General features: G+C 33.5%; 2 protein-coding genes across 3 annotated transcripts; both read left to right on the forward strand.

Annotated features, from left to right (window-relative positions):
- Nucleotides 1–5,929: 5,929 nt before the first annotated feature.
- On the forward strand, nucleotides 5,930–13,882 carry LOC133859972 (glucose-6-phosphate 1-dehydrogenase, cytoplasmic isoform). Of its 2 annotated transcripts, none has more exons than XM_062295572.1 (16): nucleotides 5,930–6,145; nucleotides 6,721–6,945; nucleotides 7,317–7,402; nucleotides 7,807–7,873; nucleotides 7,964–8,150; nucleotides 9,015–9,172; nucleotides 9,258–9,326; nucleotides 9,589–9,647; nucleotides 9,965–10,001; nucleotides 10,398–10,469; nucleotides 10,812–10,959; nucleotides 11,106–11,201; nucleotides 11,800–11,870; nucleotides 12,620–12,735; nucleotides 13,377–13,422; nucleotides 13,508–13,882. In XM_062295572.1, the coding sequence occupies exons 2-16, from the start codon at nucleotides 6,775–6,777 to the stop codon at nucleotides 13,673–13,675; spliced, it is 1,551 nt and encodes a 516-aa protein (XP_062151556.1). In that variant the 5' UTR covers nucleotides 5,930–6,145; nucleotides 6,721–6,774; the 3' UTR covers nucleotides 13,676–13,882. The 2 variants fall into 2 exon arrangements, with proteins under 2 accessions (XP_062151556.1, XP_062151555.1); XM_062295571.1 differs by having other exon boundaries at nucleotides 5,930–6,139.
- Nucleotides 13,883–16,158: 2,276 nt separating this feature from the next.
- LOC133859973 (F-box protein SKIP14) lies at nucleotides 16,159–19,733 on the forward strand. The gene is made up of 2 exons (XM_062295573.1): nucleotides 16,159–17,504; nucleotides 18,310–19,733. Exons 1-2 carry the CDS (start codon nucleotides 16,740–16,742, stop codon nucleotides 18,862–18,864), a joined length of 1,320 nt encoding a protein of 439 aa, XP_062151557.1. The 5' UTR covers nucleotides 16,159–16,739; the 3' UTR covers nucleotides 18,865–19,733.
- The last annotated feature ends 2,130 nt before the right edge of the window (nucleotides 19,734–21,863 follow it).

A 21,863-nucleotide genomic window follows, 5' to 3' on the forward strand; every position in this document is an offset into this window, starting at 1 on the left:
GGGATATACAAGAAGGTGGTTAGTAACCGCTAAAAACCGTTAACCACATAACCGCTTTATAGGCTATTGAAAAAAACCGCTAACTGCCTAGGGTAGGTGGTTGAAAATATATATATATATATCGCTAATTGTCTAGAGCGGAAGGATTAGTAATTTTAGGGGTAGTTAAGGTGGTTAATAATCGTTAACCGCACACCTGCAATACAAAACAATGTTTGTTGTTCGTTTTAGTGTGTTTGATATAGGATTTTCATTTTGAGTTTAATGAAATTAATCCATATTTATAACTAATAATAACAATAATAATATTGAGCTTTGTTATATTTCGAAGCCTTCTAAATATTTAAAAATGCCGAAAACCATAAAAAAATGTCTTAAAAAGAGGCTCATAGAATGCCCAAAATGCTTATTTCTAAAAAATAGTTATGTGATACGGTTATGAGTTTCAATAATTACTGACCAATTATTATTTTAAAACTGCTAACTACCTAAGGCAGGGTAGTTACGGTTATCAAAATTTAATAACCGCTTAACATGGTTAGAGTTAACGGTTAGATACAATAATTGCAACCACTTGTTGAACCCCACAAAATATAAAAAAAAATCACGTATTTTCTTTCTTCGGCCCAATTTATAAAATAACTTGTAATGCACTCACTTCCTGTGACCGTGCGACGTGTGTTCCCGATAAGGAAGACCAGGCAAAAGGTTAACCCTCTAACAATCACTTCAAACCTACCAACCTAGAATTGTAGATGGAAAATGTGTTCAACACTTCAACTACCACTCAATCATTTCACGTTGAATTAAGGTCTAAACAACAATTAATATATATATTACATGACTAAAACAATAAAATAGGAAAGAAAAAAAAAAAAAAACAACAACAACAATTGCTATAGCATGCATTTCATATGACTAAAACAATAGAATAGAAAAAAAAAAAAAAATAATAATAATCCTTTAAAATATTGTTTATTTTATAGTAAAAATTGTAGAACTTTTGATAAGAATCTTCTTTGTTTTTCAGAAGGAATAAAAAAGGATAACAAAAAAAATTATATAAGAAATAAGTTTCACTTTGTAAAATGGTAGTATATTTTGGACCATCTTGAAATAATATTTAAGTTGCGAGAAGGGAGTGTTATTAAATCAACATATCAATTTAAGCCACTGAGCTTAAAAGAACTTTATTTCATTTATAATTCCTTTTCAAAATGAATTGAAAACGGGTTTGATTTAAGTTCAAAATTAAGTTTTTATTTTTATTTTTATTTTTCAATTAAAAAGGATAGGAGGAGGTGGTCAACTGAGCATGGCCTAGGAGGTGAGAAACCGCAGTCACTTTTTCAAACTCAGTTGAACCATAACTAATCCGATTTCACCACTATAGAATCAGTTGAACTCAAAACAATTAATATTAGGGTACGTTTGGGATTGCAATTTTGTAGATAATAAGTGCGATTTTAAACTAAATCGCGTAACATAAATCGTTTGAAAACTGCGTTTTTAAAAATTGCGATTTGAAAATGTAGAAAATCTGCTTTTTCAAATCGCAGGTAATATGGTTTTTTTTTAAAACGCAAAATTTTAAAGGTTAATTTGCGATTTTAAAGGCTAAACTGCGATTTTGCCAAACACTTAATTGCATTTTTAAAAATTATTTTTTTTAAATAGCACATTTTAAAATCGTTATTTTAAATCGCACATTTTAAAATTGCAAACCTAAACGAACCCTTAATTAAACTTGTGTGAAAATTCATACCCAACCACTTACAAGTTGAAAGTTTTCTTGAGACTATTAAACTACCACCACTAATGGCAGTTCAAAATTAGTTGGAATTAGATTATTGAAACATAAATCTCATAACAAGACACAAGAAATACATTTTCGAATCTCAAAAATAAATTTCATTATTTTTGGGACATGATAAATCCTTAAAGTAAACATGTATGCAAGTCGAAGATATTCATGATCGCGATTGGGATTTTTTTCTTTTCTTTAACGAGTAATGTTAAAACCGTACTTTTTAGCTTTTATCTCCATCTTATTCTGTCGCGTTGTGCCACTTCAATCCCTTTCTAAATTTCTGGCAAAATATCGGGGAGCACCCAAGCTTAATGGATAAGATTCCTTACCATTTTTTAAAAAAGTTGAAAGATGCGAGTTTAGGTTTTTTTTTTTTTAATCAAATAATGTGAAAAATATTATTTATTAAAAATGTGACATATTATCAATGAGAATAAAGTATATTTTCATCAAATTCCTTTTCTTTTCTTTTTTTTTATTGTAAAAAAACTTTAAAGTAAAACTGTCTTTTATTTTACCAAAAAATAAGCATTTTTTTCAAAAATGAAAAAAAAAATCTTTTCAACTGAATATTTTTATTTTATTTTATGATTTTGTAACATGCAACATTTTTAATAAATAATGTTTTTTAAACGGTTCTATACATTTTAAAACATTTTAAATATAATTGTAAGAGCATTCCTAGTAGTTTTATCAAAATAGCTTTTGATGAGTCAATTTGATGAAAACACTAAAAAATCACTTTCAGCAGCCTCACCATTTTAACCAAAAAGTTTTGATGAGTGAAATTACTCACCAATTCTGATGAGTAATATTCACTCACCAATTCACTCACCAAATTTTGTTTCACATTTATCTCTCACATGATCAACACACTTTTTTTCCTTTTTTCTCTTATTTTCTTCTCCCATCTCCCATCTCCCATCTCTCTCACACACAATAATGTCTTTATTTCATGGATACGAATGATTCTTTGTAAAAATATTAAATAGAGAAATAATAAAAAAAATCTGAAAAATTATTATTTAAATTGAATAGTAAATATTGACTAGTTAAAATTGTGAGGCTGCCGGAGGGAATTTTAATAAAGTGGCTCACCATAATAGAAAAAAATAATTTTTAACTATTTTGGTGAGTAAAATTTGATGAGACTACTAAAAATGCTATAATCTCAACTCAATACACGGCCGTGGCATCCAACCAATCCTGGAATTTGATATCTAGCTGTCAAAATTTTGCTTTTTCTGTAGGCCATTGTTGAACAATGGGTACACTGACTAGCCCAACATGGTGGCTGCTAATAATCTATCTAGTGGAACTCGAATGAATCATTTAATTTAAGAGAATTATAATCTCAAAACTACACCACCTGGTGTCTGGTGACAATGTGACATACATGGCTTCCGGTGAAGGGGCCCTCGGGTTGGTCCCTCAGACGACCAACCACCAACCTCCAACGTCGTTCGTCTGGTCTCTATCAACCTACTCCAGCACTTGTGTCAAACTTTGACTTTTCTCTGGCTTGCTGCAAAATATCTCATTTGCTTCAAGACTATCCGTTTTCAGCGGTCTCCAAAGCACCTTCCGATTCTTTCTTTTTGTTTCTCCACGTTCACAAAAGGTTCTTATATGTTCAAAAATATTTTTGGACTTTTGCTTTGGTGGTTGTGTCGGTGTATCCTGTTGAAAAATAGGCAATTTGTTATTTTCGAATTGAGAAATTTTAGGAATATCAATTTTTTTACCAAGATGACGGGGTGTTTATTCATTTAGTAATACTTTATATATTTTTCTCATTACAATAAAGTTGACAAGACATTATGAATAGTGGACACCAGGGGCGGAGCTACTCTTTGGCTTGGGGCTGGCCCCCAAGCTTCTCCCAAAAAAAATAAAAAATCTAAAAAAAAGAATTTAAAATTTAAAATTTTACCCCTTATTTTTTTTATTTTCTTAGTTTTGGCCCCTCCAAATTTTTTTTTTCTCAATTTGGCCCCACCAAATTTTAAAACCTGGCTCCGCCCTGGTGGACACTACAAATTTATTTATTTATTTATTTTTGGTCTAGTTGATACTAGTAGTATCTCATCATGGATGAAAATCATGGTAAGTAGGTTTGTAACAAAGGAGTAAGGTGTATTTCCAAACGTGAATTTGGTAGATTAAATAATTTGTTGAGTCGATAAACTTTTTGTTGCGATAGATATAATTCTTTGAGATTGACGCATGACAATAGTTTATCCATTTTATTGGCGTCACAATTGAGGCATGCTGATCAACATGCTTACAAAGGTTTAATATAATAAAATCCAATTATCTACACGTTTGTTTTTTCTTCTTTCTTTTTTTTTAAAGAAAAAAATAAAATCGTAATTCTCTACCTGTTGACTGGTAGTACCTTTCCCCGTTTAAATTATAGATCAACAATATACGGACTCAAATGGTCAACATTGAATCAAACATTTACACGCCTATATTATTATTATTTTTTAAGTCACGCCTATATTATTTGAGGATCAGGAACCTAAGATTTATTTTTGTGAGCTACTAAAGCATTAATTAGTGGCAAAGTCTAATTTCAATAGTGGTTAAGCCTGATTTTTAAACTACATTTATATATATTTTGTATAAAAAATTAACTATATATAATTATTTAATTATACATATTAAAGCCAAAGGAGAGGGGAGGCCATGGCCCCCATTTAGTTCCGCCACCGGTAACGAGGGCACTACAGGTATTTACAAATTGATACGGTAGTTTCATGTGACACTTTTGTTTCTTTTTAGTTAACATCTGAAAACAATCAGTTTCTTAAGTGTTTATATGGAATTTAGGTTACATATGATATGCAGAATGACTATTCTATTTAAAAGAATAAATAATTTTTATTAAGAGTGAAATAATGTAGAATATAATAGCCTAGTGTCAGGGTATATAATAAGCATGTAACACTTGGAATAATCCTTTTTATTGCCCATGAGAAAATGACTATTTTTAGGCTATTTCATTTTTATTTCATATTTTTTTTTTTCAATAAAAATTATTCATATTTTTAATAAAATAGCCATTTCGCATACTAAACATAATCTCAAAGCATGTTTATGCCTCCCCTCTCCTCCCCCTCTTCACCCATCTAGTAGGAAGGAATGAAGGATCCCCCCTCCCCCTCCCATTTAGTGTATCTATTTGTTTTTTTTTTTTTTTTTAAAAAAAAAAGTATTTTTATGCCTGGTTAAATTTAGAAACTCTATTCACCAAACATATCCTAACCCCATTGATTGCCCAAAAAACATAGAAAGAAACCTGTCTTCGCCTCATTCACTCACCTAACATTATTAATAGATGCCAAGTTGTCAGCTGTCCAAAATTATCGTCAACTCACCTACCCACCATATCGGAGAATTGAACAATTTTCAAACCTTGACAATTAATTTTAATTAACAATTATTTATATTTTAACGTTTTAGCATACAATTCATTGAATTTAACAAGATATAATACATTAAAAAACTCATAATATGATAAATATTAGAGCCAGGACAAAGTTTTCGTAGAAAGAATTTAATTCGATATATTTTTATTACATAATATGTAATTTTTATATGTATTTTTAAAAATACATGTGAGAAAGAAGATTTTGACATTTTATTCTCTCTGCTTGTAAACTTATTTGCCTCATAATCATATGTTATGCTAATTATATAAAAAGATATGATAGGTTGCCACCCCCATGACATAAATATTAATACAATTATTATTATTATTTTTTAAACAAAAAAATCACAAAACAATGTATATGGGTTAGGGTCTAGTTTTGTATTTTTTGTTTTTTTTTTTTAAAAAAAAGTAAAAAACAATTAAAAAAAGAAGAAAAAAGAGTCAATAGTTCTGTTAATAATTGTGTCTTTGTGTGGCAAAATATCATTTCTCTATTGCTAAAAATACATATGAAAATTAGGTACTTTAAATATAAATGTAATAAACTAAATTTCAGCCAACAATGACTAATAGTTTTTACCTTTTTTCTAATCCATTTCGAAGAAAGCTAAGTTGTTACAACGGTAAATTTCAGGTATTTAATGAATCAAATAGTTAAAATTTTAATGGAAGGTCGTATAACGACTTTCTGATTTTTGCTACGGCGGGTGGTGACAGAGAGTTGGTGGACGACGCAACTGTCTGAAAAACAAGAAAAACTTCTTCTTCTTTACCCGCACTGACGCACGCACACACGCACACTACGGGTCTTAAAGAGTTGTGATTCTTGGCCAGACGAGAGGAATTTGCAGCGGCATTTCTCAGCTTTGTGATCTCGTTGCTGGAATCCGGTAACGGTGATTTTGATTTCATGTCGTTACGGAAATTCTCGTTCTGTTAAATGATTTTGAAAAGCTTCGTTCCCTGATCATTTGTGTGATTGTGGGGATTGAGATCCATCTATAGAGATAAAAGTCTTGGTTCTGTGAGATATAGTTCTTTGTATCCAGTCTGTTTGGCCGTCGAGAAAGTCGATGAAAGTAGGAGGAAAATCAAAATCTTTGAATTCTCCACAATTAAGCTGTGTATTTGGTCCAACGGTTAGTTGGGTAATTTTGAAGCACAGACCTGTTGTTTTTCTAATTCTACATCAATCTTTGTTTGATCGTTTGTTTTTTTGGGTTGAGAATTCAATACTGTTTTTTTGGTCAAACACGCTGAATTTTCTGAGAGACTCGGGGATCAGAGAGGAGGTGGTTGGGATCTGAAATTTTGGCTAATCTAGTTAACCCAATCCCATTGAGTGAAAACTGGCTCATTCGATTCCATGTTCTGGCAAATGAATCAAAATTATTGTTTCTGCTTAGACCAATACAGTGCAACACCCATTTTCGGTAGCTTTGCTTACACCTGATCGTTTTTCTTGTTACAGATTATAGTATAAAAAATTGTGAGGTAGCTGTGAACCTTTTGTCCATCTGAAAAGATGTCAGGATCATGGCACATTGAAGAAAGAGCTAATTCTAAAAGTGAGGCGCTTGCAAGAGCTGTTGAGAATGCTCCTGAAACTGGGTGCCTCTCCATTGTTGTGCTTGGTGCTTCTGGCGATCTTGCTAAGAAGAAAACTTTTCCAGCGCTCTTCCACCTTTTTCTGCAGGTTGTTTTGACCCTTTTGTGAATTTTGTGTAATGTTTACATGCATTATATGTATTTTTGTTGTTGTTAATCTGTTCTAGAAATTGAGAAATAATTTAATATTTTACTTCTATTGAATTTTCGATATAATTGGTCATGAAGATGAGTAGACGGACTGATTTCTACTGTTCTCATTTGGTCACTGTTTCTTAAGATGATGCCCTTAAATTTGATCTTCATACTCTATCCGTTTTGATGCAATTTTCAGAAAGACAACTGATAATCTAATCTTCTGTTTGTTAAGACTACCTAGGAAGTTTTTTAGAGTTGCTTGTTGTTCTTAGGAGCTATGAACTGTCATTCTCACTTTGAAATGCATTGAGTTGTTTGCAGGGATTCCTACATCCTGATGAAGTTCACATTTTTGGCTATGCAAGGACTAAGATTTCGGATGATGAGCTAAGAAACCGCATACGTGGGTGAGATATATTTCTGTTGTCTGTTTCTATATTATATCCTCTGATTATAATAAACATAATGAGTAGGAGGAACAATGTTTGGCGTGAACATCCATATGTCCCTCCTTGGAAATTATTTTTACTAATAAAATATAATTAAAGCTTACTTGCCTGCTTGATACTTAGAAGGAAGAAGAGAACTATACCTGCTGATTTTTCCTTGTTCTGCTCACTTTCATTTTCTTTTGAATTTTTATTTCTTTGATTGTTATCTTATGTCTGCACTTCCTTTTCGCCATTTGTTTTCCTGAATAATGTTATTCATGGTTTGTGCTCACTGAAATTGTTTCTTCGATTGCTTGTTTCAGTTGTTCATAAGAATAGCTAACAATTAGGATTGATTTGTATGTGATAAATACCTGCAGATATCTTATTAAAGAAAAAAGTGCTTCGTTAGAGCAATTGGAAAATGTATCCAAGTTTCTGCAACTGGTTAGTACAAACCCTTATCCTGCATCAGTTTGGACTTGTTCCGTGATGCACCCACAAATAACATGTAATTGCTTCAACTTATTTTTGTAGATTAAATATGTAAGTGGTTCTTATGATTCCAAAGAGGGCTTTCGGCTGTTGGATAAGGAAATTTTGGAGCATGAGTTATCAAAAAAGAGTGTGGAAGGATCATATCGGAGACTCTTTTATTTTGCACTTCCTCCATCAGTTTATCCATCTGTCTGCAAGATGATCAAGGATTATTGCATGAATAAATGTTAGTTTTTCCAACTCATTTTTGGTTTTGTAGCTGGAATTATCAAAAAACTCCTGCTAATAGTGTGTGGTCATTTATTTTTAAGAAGGTAAATTTCCTTCATATTGCTGTTCAAATATATTGCATGAAGGTTGTTTTTGGGAAATAATAATAAAACAACTATCATATATTGTGTAAAATTGACAATTATCTTGCCATCCTATATACATTCCCAAACTTTCTTTAACATACTTCTAGAAAGGAGCTTAAAGATGAAAAATAGGAAAGATATGGATACCCAGCTGAGGAGGCATTGGTTGAAGAAGACAGTTAACTATTTGATCTGTATCAGCTATGGTTTAGCATGAAAGTTCTGTAGAGGTTTCACTCTAGACTTATTTTATGCTTCTTTAAGTAAAATAGTCTTTTCATTCCTTTTCATGGTCACACTTTGCTCGTAGAAGTTGCCATTTTGCCATTAAGCGTGACTTTAGAAACTTGATACCCAGTCATTGGCTTTATAACGATGTTACCTGAGTTGCTAATTTTTTTTAGTACTTTCTAGCATTGTTCTGGTGGTAAGGAAGAAGTCTGATAGATATCTGAATATTTGCTTTGGTAATGAGATACCAGAAAAGGAAAATTAGGACTTTTGAGTTCCCGTTTAATGTCACATTTCACAATTCCCATTAATTCCATGTTTGCTTAGAGAAGTGGAAAATATTGTTCTCTTCACTTAAGTTTTAATAACATGGATTGAAAATTTGGCAATTTAGTTGGACGAATCAGGCATGTTGCTATTGTGGTTCCTGAACAATATGTAGAATTTGAATATCTGATGCGGACTTTCTGAATGGCTTTGTGCCTTTGTCTAATAATTTCCAGCTGATCTTGGTGGATGGACGCGGATTGTTGTGGAGAAACCTTTTGGCAAAGATTTGGCATCTGCCGAGCAACTCAGTTCCCAGATTGGAGAGTTATTTGATGAACCACAAATTTACCGTATTGATCACTATTTGGGAAAGGAATTGGTGCAGAATTTGGTAATATATGTATAAATAGGTTTTAGTTGTTATTTATTTTGTTTCATAGACTCTGCTTATTTCTCTTCTGACATTGAATATGCAGTTGGTTCTTCGTTTTGCAAATCGCTTCTTCTTACCACTTTGGAATCGTGACAACATCGACAATGTACAGGTGAGAGTCCTTTCACTGATCATGTTTGAAAGTTACTCACCTAAGGTGAGGTTGTAAAAGTACAAGACTGGGGATAAAGTATGAGGCACTCTATATCGAGGCTATAATCTTGTTGTGCCCTCCAAACTACATGTGTATCAATCAATGGTTACCTTGATATATAAAGTTGTAAATTCATTGTCATCTAATGTAACTTGGTATTTCCCAGCATTAGTAAGTCACGAATTTCAATTTACATCTTGTTTGTATGTTTCTCTTGCAGATTGTGTTCAGGGAGGATTTCGGGACTGAAGGTCGTGGTGGATATTTTGATGAATATGGGTATGCTCTATTAATGCTTGCATCTCGGTTGGTTTGCTTGCAGGACCTTAAATGAGAAATCATCTGTGTCTTTTTAAAATGTTCTTTTGTTTTTCAAATTTCCTGTATTTGAAAATTTGCATTCTATAAATTGGTCTTAGTTTTTCATTATTACTTCATTCTATATTTTTTGCTGACATTGGAAAAGAAACTTTAAAATTTTAATTTTAAATGGCTAAACAATTTTTAGAATCTCTGTTGTTGGTTTTACCTGGTTTTATATAGTAAATAGATCGTTTTGGTAAAGAGAACTAACTAATTAATTGTCATTTTGGCAGAATTATTCGTGATATCATTCAAAATCATCTATTGCAGGTAAGGCCTTGGTATTAAGATAAAGTAGATTCATATATATTAGATGTCATCTCTGTATGATTGATTATCTCTCAAGTCTGGATTAGTTATTTTGTTGGAGCATTAGGTAGTTAGAGTCCCATTTATCTTATGTTGTCCTGAACTGTAGTTTTTCTGAGTCCATTTTAGTTATTCATGTTTGACATTTGCTTGTGATAAGATACGTATAGGAACTTGGTGGGCCTCGTGTCTGTTGTGGCTACATATACAACTTCAGCCCTCTTTCCTCGGACTTCTGTTACTCCAACCTTCCCTTGCAACCCATTGCCACACAAATTCCCAACCTATCACTAGAAAAAGGAAGATGTCTTCATTTTGACAGAACTATATTATTCACTATTTATCTACCAACTGCAGGTTCTTTGCCTGGTTGCCATGGAAAAGCCCGTTTCTCTCAAACCTGAGCACATCCGGGATGAGAAAGTCAAGGTACGTATCTTTACATGCCATTGCGTGCTCTAAAGCCTCTCTGATACAGTAAGAAAACCAGGATGTGTTAGGTCCCCATACCTCCAATCCACACCCTTCTGTCTCTGTCCCATTAAAATTTATTTATCATAGTATACTTACTAAATGAACATAAGAATTAAAGCAACCTTTGTAGATCTAGAGAGTATAAGATTGTCGAAAGACCTTTTTTTTAAAGGAATATTCATGTGTTACATTTGACCTAAAACATTTTTCCCCATAAAATATTCTGCTCTTAACTATATGCTATGAGTTCCAGACATGTCTTCTTATATTGCTTTCTGATTATTATGTGAAACTCAGGTTCTTCAATCGGTTCTTCCAATTAAAGATGAAGAGGTTGTTCTTGGACAATACGAAGGCTATAGGGATGATCCAACAGTTCCTGATCACTCAAACACTCCGACTTTTGCAACTGTTGTTCTGAGAATACATAATGAAAGATGGGAAGGTATGATATATTTCACAATTTGTTTATTTTTCTTTTGAAACTTCTTTATAGTTCTGTAAAAATAACCTCTGAGCCTCCCATTTGGGTATTTATTATATATATATATTTCAATTTCTTCTTACAGTAAAAGCCAATTTCTTATTCAGGTGTCCCTTTTATACTTAAGGCTGGAAAAGCATTGAATTCAAGAAAGGCAGAAATACGAGTTCAATTTAAGGATGTTCCTGGTGATATATTCAAATGTATGGCACCAGACCTTTAGAATTCTGTGTGACTTATCTTCAAAATTTAGCTTGGTTCATGATACATATTCTCTAGTTTTCTATGTTCAACTTGCGTGCAGAAAGGAATGTCATGATCTGACATAATTTTTGTACCTAGCATATTGAAATGTGAAATGGAAGTTGGTGAACAAATTTGGGATGGGGCAATTGTCATTACTTTTCCTTACTCCTCATGAATGAAAGTAATGCAACAATTTACTAAGGTGTTCTTGTACTTGTCAAAAAAAAAAAAAATCATGATTATCAGCTAAGTGACCATTTCTGTGAAGATTTTATGCTGGGGAATAAATAAAAAGGCTTATTGTCTGTTTCTGTAATATGTTTATTGTCAACTCTACTTGCTTGCTACATAATTCCATGTCTTACTGCTTTGTATATCCTTGGCTTCCTATATTCAGTATCTGTGATTGTTATACCCCTTAAAGCTGCTTTTGTATTATATTTGATGGTCTGTCAAATATTTGGTTGCCTAAAAGTTTTTAATCTGATGGTCTGTCAACTGGTTGCTTAGAGGGTTTCAATCTATTTCTTGATTGAATGTTGTTTCAATGTTTAGGTCAAAAGCAAGGGAGAAATGAGTTTGTAATACGCCTTCAGCCTTCAGAAGCCATGTACATGAAGTTAACGGTATGTTAGTGATTCTAATGCGCGGTTACAAGAATTATTGGTCCACAATGTTTGAGCTGGTACCTGCTTACGTTTTCATGTGTGTGTTTGTTGTTGAAGACTTGGTGGGGCATCATGTGAAGTAACAAACATTGTGCATCTATCTGTATTTGAATTATTTGAGTTGCAGATTTTTTCCGGTACATTTTTTTTTTTTTTTTGTAAAGAAAATCTTCAGACTTCAGCACATCTCCAAATTTCTTATTCTGATCTGGAAAATGGGTCCAAAATTAAGTTTTGAAAATAAGGTTGCTTTTTTGGTTATCCAATGTAAAGGTTGAAACCTTGTGTGCTTGTGTACCTGTTCATCTTTCACCTATCTGGAACCAGAAAAAAGTAACTGGGGATAGCTCTTTTCTCTACCTGATCTTTGTGTTATAGCTGTTTACTTCTAATCAAAATTGGAGATAGCCACTAGCTTCATGTGTGGATCAAACCATCAAAACAATGATTTGGTTTTTTTTTTTTCTTCTTTCTCTCAGAGCAATTTGAGCACTTGAATTAACTTTAGTAGTATCATACTATATCACACTTTTGTAGTATATTGTCCTATCGATAGTACACTGCTCATTATTAGATTTATAGAAATTTTAGGAAAATAATATAAATCTTAATTTTTCTGTAATCATCTCATAAGGGTCACTAAAATTGTTTAATTTTTTTGAGTTTATTGTTCTCTAAAAACCAATTGCAAAATGTCTCTCATGCAGGTCAAGCACCCTGGACTAGAGATGGTAGCAGTCCAAAGTGAATTAGACTTGTCATATGGGCAACGTTATCAAGGGGTAACAATCCCAGAGGCTTACGAACGTCTAATTCTTGACACGTATGATCCTTGCTCTTCCATATTCTTAGTGTCTGATAATTCTGCTTTTGTTTACAGCAGTCGGCACAACTGTTTTGAATTTTGCATACACAACTCTAGCGCAATAGTAATTAATATAATCCTATATGAATTTAACACGAAATTAACGGGTTATGATTGAAAGTCTAACCCATTTAATAGGTCGGGCTAGAGTTGACCTACAAAGTTTTATACCGGACAAAGATTTCCTCCAAACTCGATTAGAAGAACTTCCTCCAACCCAATCTATAAAAATGATGTGTCCATTTTTTTATGAGCTTGTTAGATGCACATGATTTTTTAATAAAATTGCTTCCAACTTTGTTCATGCTAATAAAATAACGTGTTTTTTACATGCTCAACTTATACATGTCATTTTTATATATTGGGTTTGAAGAAAACTCAGTTTGTCTTATACTCATACCTCGACATGACCTGAACCCGACATGAGCCATTTAGGACTGACAATTTTTGATACAACCCGTGAACTCAACACGAAATTAGCGAACTATAGTCTTATATCCATGTTTCGACACGACTCGAATACAAATTGCCAACCCTAGAATTAGTACTCTTGCTACATTGATTTTTTAATCACTGAGAATGGGAATTTTATTTTACAGAATAAGAGGTGATCAGCAGCATTTTGTTCGCAGAGATGAGTTGAAGGTATGAACATTGTATAGTGAGTAAAATATCTTAGCACATAGTGAGAGTTACCAATTTGACTGTACTTTTTTGCGTCGATCATCAGGCGGCCTGGGAGATCTTCACACCTCTTCTGCACAGAATTGACGATGGCGAACTGAAGCCGCTTCCGTACCAACCGGGCAGCCGAGGTCCTGCAGAAGCAGATGGGCTGCTAGCAAAAGCTGGCTATGTTCAAACACATGGCTATATATGGATCCCTCCCACCCTGTAGAACGCGCGCAGCATGCTTGCTTTTATGGTGTACCCCTATCCTTCTGTTTTTCCACTGCATTGAGAAGCTATCTGACCAGAATAAGAATCTGATATGGTGTGTGTGAGCATTATATATGTAACACGATACAAATATATGATTCATAAATAATTGCTCATGTCCGGGGGCATGCCGGTCTACCTGTCTAAAAGAAAAGAGATTCAAGCAGTGTGTTGGAGCTAGAATTTTGGTTCACAATTGGCAAGATTAAAAGATTAAGTTGAAAAAAATTGATTAAAAATATTAAAAAAATTGTTTAAAAATATATAGTTTCTGTAAGACTCTAGCTATGTCAATCCCATCCATCTTCTAAAATATTTAATGCACCTTTCAAGTTTCAATGTAAAAAATAGAATAGATAAGTAGTTTGTAAATGTTGTATGCACAACAATCCCACCCGCTACTCGGGACTTTTAAAAAGAAAAAGAGTAAACTTCACTTATTTTTTTTTTATTTTTTGGAACTTTTATCATTTTTGCAATATCTTTTTAAAGTTTAAAAATTATTAATTTAGTGTATCGACTTTTAAAAAATTTGCAATAAGCATCCTTAGTGAACTCTTTATTCTTTTGTTGAAATCTGGCTAAAAAGTTTACTTTTTTAGTTTAACTACCAACTTTACAAAAGCAATTTGCAGTAAACTCTCTAAATCTCACTCTATTCTATTTAAATGTAAGTTTTATTCTTTTTTTATTCTCAAAATCACCCCACAGACCAAAAAAGAGTGAGACAATGAGAAGGAGATTGAGAAAATGAATATAAAAATGTATGAAAATGAGATAGAGAGGAAGATTATTTCTCCAAATATGGAGTACAAATCTGACAAGTATTATAATATAGAATGAAAATAGAGCTTGGCAAACGATGGTTTTTGTGAATTTTAACCAAAATTTGGCTAAACATTATTTTTGGAGACTTCAATGAGAATGCTCTGAGAGTTTATGAATTTTTGGAAGAGAATATAAAAGTTATAGAAGCTCACTCAAAGAAGATAAGTGAAATTTTCTGCAAAAACTACTACACAATGAAATGCCATGATCTCCCATATCTATTATTGAGGGGCAGTGGGTCATTTGTCCTCTGTCCTCTCTCACTCCTCAGTCTCACTTTTTAATCTCCATTTTACATGTTCACTTGAAAAAAGGAAGTGAATGGAACCAATTTATTCCAATCTGATTTGGTCTTGGTCTTGGTCTCGTGATATATACTTAGATTGCGTTGTTTCCAAGTTAAACAAAATGTATTTAAGCGTCATCTGAGTAGAATGTATGGCCTAAGTTGCCTAACCTCTTTAGACCAAGGACGCTTGCTTTTACTTCCTCTTAACCAGACTTGCTTGATAAGCAGAGCACCGATTGCATCCGATTCTCTATATATTTTTTTTCTTCCCAACCAGCCCCTTAAGCGGTACTTCAAAAGACATCAACACATATAAAGGTTTAGAATTTAGGAGAGCAAAACTGAAAAATAAAAATGGAGAGTAAAATTTTAATTTTCAAATAATTATAATAATATTTTAAAAGGGAAAATATTGTTACTTGGGGTGCCACGCCCCCAAGCTACCATGTAGCTCCGCCCCTGAACACATGTATGGTGTGAAAAGTAATGTTATACATCATTCTCTATTCTCTCTTATCTTTTCAAAGTCTATATGACATGATTCTTTATAATATTTGATACATGAAAATTGATTTTTTTAGTTAAAATGGTCCAAGTCACATAAGCTTTGAGAAATAGGGAGGTAATGTAATGGTGACGGGAGAGTTTTAAATAAAAATATCTTAGGAGATATGGGTCTTCAATGTTAGAGTAAACCATACTTGTATTTGTTATTAATATAAAATATATTTTTAATCTACTAGATAGCATATATCAGTATATCACTATTTAGCAGAATATAATAGTACTTTTAACTTTATATTTATTATTGTTATTATACTGATAACAACAATGATGATGAATAATTCAGAATAAACTTTGGCATCTAATAGCATTGCTTCTTTTTATCATGAATGCTTGATTTGTGTGATCAAATATTCATCTTTTGTACTTATAAAAAAAAAAAAATCATCTTTTATCATTTTGTAATAAAAAATCAACTATTTGTTATTTAGGGAAAGAATATTCTAATGGTAAGTCTAACAGATAAAAAAAAAAAAAGATGGTTTAAAAGAAAAGATAAATAACGCATAAATATATTATTTAATTATTTTCTTCCCTAGAACATTCTAAAATAAATGTTTTATAAAAAATAAAAATTATTTTGATATTTTCGGGGATTTTTTTTTTTAATAAAAAATCATATTAAAGTGAATGATTTTTTTTTAAAAAAAAAATAGATTTTTTATTACTTATTAGATTGGTATAATTTTGAAAGAATTTTTCGCAAAAAAAAAAAAAAAACTTAGAATGAGAAATCCTAATAAAAGAAAAAAGAAACATGTCCATTATCCGAAGGCAAGTCCTGCAGCCTAATTGGTCTATGAAACTGATTGCAAATTCTCTCTGTTTGCAAATCCTCTCATGAGTCTCATATTAGTTCCTCCTTGTCCTTTCTCCCAATCCGCTTCACTCTGTTTGCAAATCTTCTTGTCAACTTACCGTTCTTCTCTCTGTTTCTCAGTTCGTCTCTGTAACAAGTTACATTGTTAGAAACATCAAAAGCAAAAAAAAAAAAATATCGTTCTCTCTCTTTGCGTTTCTCACCTGGGTTTCCCTTCTTTTTGTTTCTATTAAGTCCATATATTTCATCCTCCAAAAAAGGCTCTGTTTTGAGCTTCATCTACGCTTTTAATATCCAATTCTGCTCTGATTTCTGGTGCTTTTGTTTTTTTCTTAGCCACCGGAATCGAGGGTTTTCGTTTTCTTTTTGCGTAGGTTTCCTTTATTAATCAGGGTCTTTGTTTGTTTCTCTTCCTGTGATATGAAAAGCTTTGTGGGTATTTTGTGATTGTGTTGTTTGAGCCCAGTCTTGGTCTCTTGGCAAAGGATTTGTGTTTCTTTTCTTGGTGCCCAAGAAACAAGAATGCCTCTCAATGTCTCTGATTGGGATTTTCAGGGTTTGGATTCTGAACTGCAGAGTTCTGATTGCAAGGGAATGAGCAAGGCTGAATTGGGAGGCGGTGTTGATTCGGTGGCTGATGATGATGTTATCGATAAGTTGCCTATTGATCCATTTGGAATGGATATAAACTCTACGATTACGATCACGGGTTGGTTCCAGAACTTGGGAGTGGAATCCGATTGGGATTTTGATGGTTTTGGGGTTGATGAAGATGAAAAAGAGTTCGATGATCATCATGGGCTATTCGCAGGGCTGAATTGGGTTTGGAATGGTTCTATGAGGGTTGAACCGGAATCGAGTAACGTAAAAATTGGTGGGATATCAAACCCATGTGACGGGTTTGATAGCTTGGGCAGTTTTGGCAATTGGGTTGTTGGCAAAGGAGCTCAGGAGTCGATGGATTGTGGGAAAACTTGTTCTGATGGTGGTGAAGGAGGTGCACCTCACGATGCCATGTTTTTTGCTTTGGCCTATCTGGGTGTGCAGGACCTGCTTAATGTAGAAAGGGTTTGCAAATATTTGCGCGATGGGGTCAGAAATGATCCTCTTCTGTGGAGGAGTATTCACATTGATCAACCGTTGAGCGAGAAGATCACTGATGATGCTCTTCTGAAGTTAGCTAGCAGGGCACAAGGGAATCTTCAGTGCTTGAATCTAGTGGGGTGCACAAGAATCACAGATGGTGGTTTGAAGCATGTGCTTGAAACCAATCCAAAAATGACAAAGGTTCGTATTTGTAATACAATATCCTGGAACAGATATGATATCTGGTTATCATATACTATTGTTAATAAATGTTTCGGTGTTGTCTCTGGCTACCATTGGTGATACTTTTTATGATATTATGGTAGATGCCTTTTCTGTTGTTTTTCTTCCTCTAATAATGCCTATTGATGTTTTGAGGTGTCAGCATATATTATCCTTGAAACTACTTCCATTTTTAGTTACCATAGCTGGTATGGTCTCTTCTTCCTTTCTAAGTATTCTTTGTACATGTAACAGAAATACATAATTTTTCACACTTTGTCCTCTGTCTCATGCATGGCTGAATATGATATTAATGCCTTTTTGCATGTCATCTGATAATAAGGCGTTCGGACATCTATACAAGTTGAGGGAATTCAATATTTTTCAGATCGCTTCTAAAAGATTTCCCACGTTTTTTATGGCAATTAATTATCTGAAGAAAATAACACAGTAAACATAGGCCTTTTAGGATTTCATCTGGTCACGGGACATCTCATTCTTTTTAAGTTGGTATGCATGTGGCAAAAAACCTGGCACCTTTTGCAGTTCTTGATGCTGCTAATCTGTAACATTGGTTGTGATTTTCTTTTATTGGTTCTAATCTAAATTTGAAGTTGGCAGAACTAAAAACTTGTAATGGTTGCAACTGTTTCCTTTCCCTCTTTTCTCATCATGTTTATCTTGAAGTCTTGAACCTTATGTTAATTCACTATCGGCTCATTTCTAAATGGTTTTTGTTCTTCTGAGATTAATTAACTTAGAAATTTGCACTTCTTGCATGCAGCTAAGTGTGCCAAGATGTCTCAGACTTAGTATCGAAGGCATATTGAATAATTTAAGGGCCTTAAAGTCTGTTGGCGCACCTGGAATAAAGCACTTAAGAATTGGTGGCATCTGTCATGTAAAGGACAAGCAGTTCGAAGAATTGCAGGTCTTGCTGAATGCAGACAACCATATGCAGCTGAATGCCCACAGACCGCAGATTTATCGTGGGGGAAATTCGTGTATCTCTTGTGATGATGATCGTGCCATCGACATTGAGGTGTGCCCTAGGTGCCAGCAGTTGAGACTAGTTTATGATTGTCCAGCAGAGAGTTGCCAAGCAAAAAATCAGGCTGCTCAGTCATGCAGGGCTTGCATAATCTGCATAGCACGCTGTATCAATTGTGGGCGCTGCATTAATGACCATGATTATGAGGAAACATTTTGTCTAGACGTACTTTGTTTGGATTGTTGGAAGCAGCTGTTTCATTGCCAAGATAAGCCAGGTGAAAAAGGTGCTTCTAAATGCACAGTCTTTCATCAAGAGACTAGGTACCAGTTTTGCTTTTATGGCTGATGGAGAAGATATTGTATATTGCCTCTGGCTGTAGATTTTGGAGTGGAATTTGCATTGTTTGGCTGTCAAGATGACAAATAAAATCGCCACTTGCATAGATGCTAAATGTGGAATCTCCTGTTACCATGAAGAACATGCAGCTTCTGAAGGCAGAGGAAATGTACCACTCTAGAGCCCTAACTGCATAAATGGCGGTCGTTGACTTTATCTAGATAGGAGGCTAGCTTAGGATGTTTGAGGGGAAGAATTTAGAAAAGAAGAAAGAAATTAAAAATATGGAAAAAGAATGAAAGAGGGGAAACTTGACAAGAAGAATAGGGAATGCTGGTCAAATAAAAAGAGGTTTGATTTATAATTGCTGTTTCAAATAATGGTGATCTGATGCTTCAGTCGCTTCTATCCAAAATTTGTATCTTTTGGGGACATTGAAGAAGTTAATTTGTAAGTGAAACTGTGGAAGTGAGGTAGCATCTGTTGCTATTAATGGTTGCTGAAGTGACAGTTCTTGTCATAAATGTCGGGATTTGTTTAGTTGATGCAGATGAGAAGTCATACTGGTAGCTGAAAGTGCTGGAAGTATTAGGGAATATGTGTTCTGTCTCAACTTTGTGATACATAGAGTTATGTAGGCAGTTGTTTCACCCCGACTGCACTTTTATTTTACATAGAATCTGTTTGTAGCAAAGCTGTACCGTTCTTGGCAACCTTATAGTCTTGTACTTGATCAGTAAATAAGAGATGATTATGTATCCATTTTTGTAATGTTGCTATTGTTCTTTCATTTTTTCCTATGGAATAGCATCTCATTCTTCATAATGTAACCTTCATTTCACCTCTAGTTTGATAATGACCGATGATAGTTTAATCTATCTTATGTGAGCATTTTCCATTAACCCTTTCTCTTGTAGGAAAAACTATTACTCTTGCTTTTTACCAGATGTGATTCTGTATGCCTACTCTCTTTCATGGTGTGTGTTATGAGCTGGAAGAATGGGTTGAATGGGTCCAGTCCCTTTGTACTATTATTTTGGTGAAGGCATTTTCTTTTAATATATTTGCTGTCAACAATCCTCACCACGAATGGTATTAATAATGAAAAAACGTCTGTTGTATTTGACCATCTCTAACTCAAGTTCTTTTAGAATGATTCTTTGGTTGGTGTTGGAGAAAACTACTCTATAGATGTGACTGGCGGGTTTATGAAAGGTGGCTATAGCATTCAAGATGATGGAGAATGTAGTTTGTTAATTGTTTGTTTATGTTAATCTAAAACTATTCCCACACCATTAGTGTTATGAACCACGGGTATTTGGTACATTAGGGCTGTGCAATAGGGTAATTTTATGTGAGAGTCTGTTCAGACCTCACTTGTTTGGATAGGTATTCAAACAGTTCGAGTAGGTGGAGTGCGGACAGACTCTCCTAAGAGCTTCCATATTGCAGTACAATAGAACAATTTTATTGCATGAGATCGAGATTCAGTTAGGAGTCTTCACAGACAATTACATAGGTGACGAGGTAATCTCAATGATCGCAATCCTTGATATAGAATTGCAAGATAATGGATTGCAGTGTTTATGATTGAAATTTTCAAAATGGTTAGATGGGTTGGTTACGAGCTGAAACTGAGCTGCAAGGTCTAGAGGGACACAACCTTGTGTCTTCGACATTAGATGCTCATGTGAGGGATCAATTAATTATAATTCAGACAACTAATTGAGAGAAGGTTCCAATAAAATTTACTTGTCCGAACAAGCGAGTCTTGGACATTGACATGTTAAAACGCGTAGACGGATCCCATCAAAACCCTCTCTTATTAAGGACTTGAGCAAGCTACAATTTGGTTAGTCAATCCTGATCCCTCCGCATGAAATTGTGTCCTCCGATTTCTGCTAAATTGTATAGTCATGAATTGCTTATGATGCCATCTAGTGACCTGCTAAAGGCCGCATCACGCAGAATGTTTTTGGTCCATTGTTTGTGATAGCTAATGATATCATGGGTTACTTTAATAATGGCATCACTCATAGTGTGATTTATAATTCAACATGTAAAACAAAAGGTAAACACCATTTTCATATTATCACTCTCTTGCTTGAAGGATCAGAGATTGGTGTTAGGTTGTATTCTTGTTTTGCAGGTGACTCATTGTCCTTTTTTTTTTTTTTTTTTTTTTTTTTTCACTGTCCAAAAATATGCTTTTGCATTTTTTATTTTTTATTTTTAAATGTTTGTACTTTGTCATAGAATATTTTTCAAAATACATTTTAGCCCTTTTTGGGTTTGTGTTAGGAGGGTACCCCAAAGTTTTTTTTAAAAAAAATGTTTTGATAGCAGAAAATCAAAACAAACTTTTCTTAAAATCATTAGAAAATAATTCAAAACACAAAATATTTTTCAAAACACAATACACTTTTCAAATGTGAACTCTACAAAAAAAAATAAAATAAAATCACTTTTTAAACTATTATCAAACATACCCCAATTGCTCTATTAGCCACAGAACTACCAAACTAGACCTTGGAACTATAATTGCTTGAGAGATATTTTAAAACCAAAATTTCTTACAATTGGGGATCTCAGAAAATTCCCTCCTATCCACTGTAAAATGTAAATGGGCAAAAGATGTGAGAGGGCCCAATGAAGGCCTCTCCTGCTCGGGTAAAAGTCCTGAAGCCCCCTGTTCTATGGGCGTTGCAATTCCCTTGTCCCTCCTCTTTTGAGGGAAAATTGAATCCCCCATTCCCCGTCCAATCAACTAACCATTTTATTCATCTATATACGGTAAACCTATAAATAAAATTACTGTTTGTGATTGGCCAAAATTACAAATTATTTTTTGTTGTCTAAAAAATAATTTAGAGTTACTTGAGGTAGGCCAAAACATTTGATAAATTTCGTTAGTGTGTTATGTCAGCACCAATAGAATGATGACACTTATCACTCTTAATAAAAAAAAAAAATTATTAAACATATAAATATATAAAATCTAAAAATTA

Source organism: Alnus glutinosa, chromosome 2, assembly GCF_958979055.1.
Source record: "Alnus glutinosa chromosome 2, dhAlnGlut1.1, whole genome shotgun sequence".
Taxonomy (NCBI): Eukaryota; Viridiplantae; Streptophyta; class Magnoliopsida; order Fagales; family Betulaceae; genus Alnus; species Alnus glutinosa.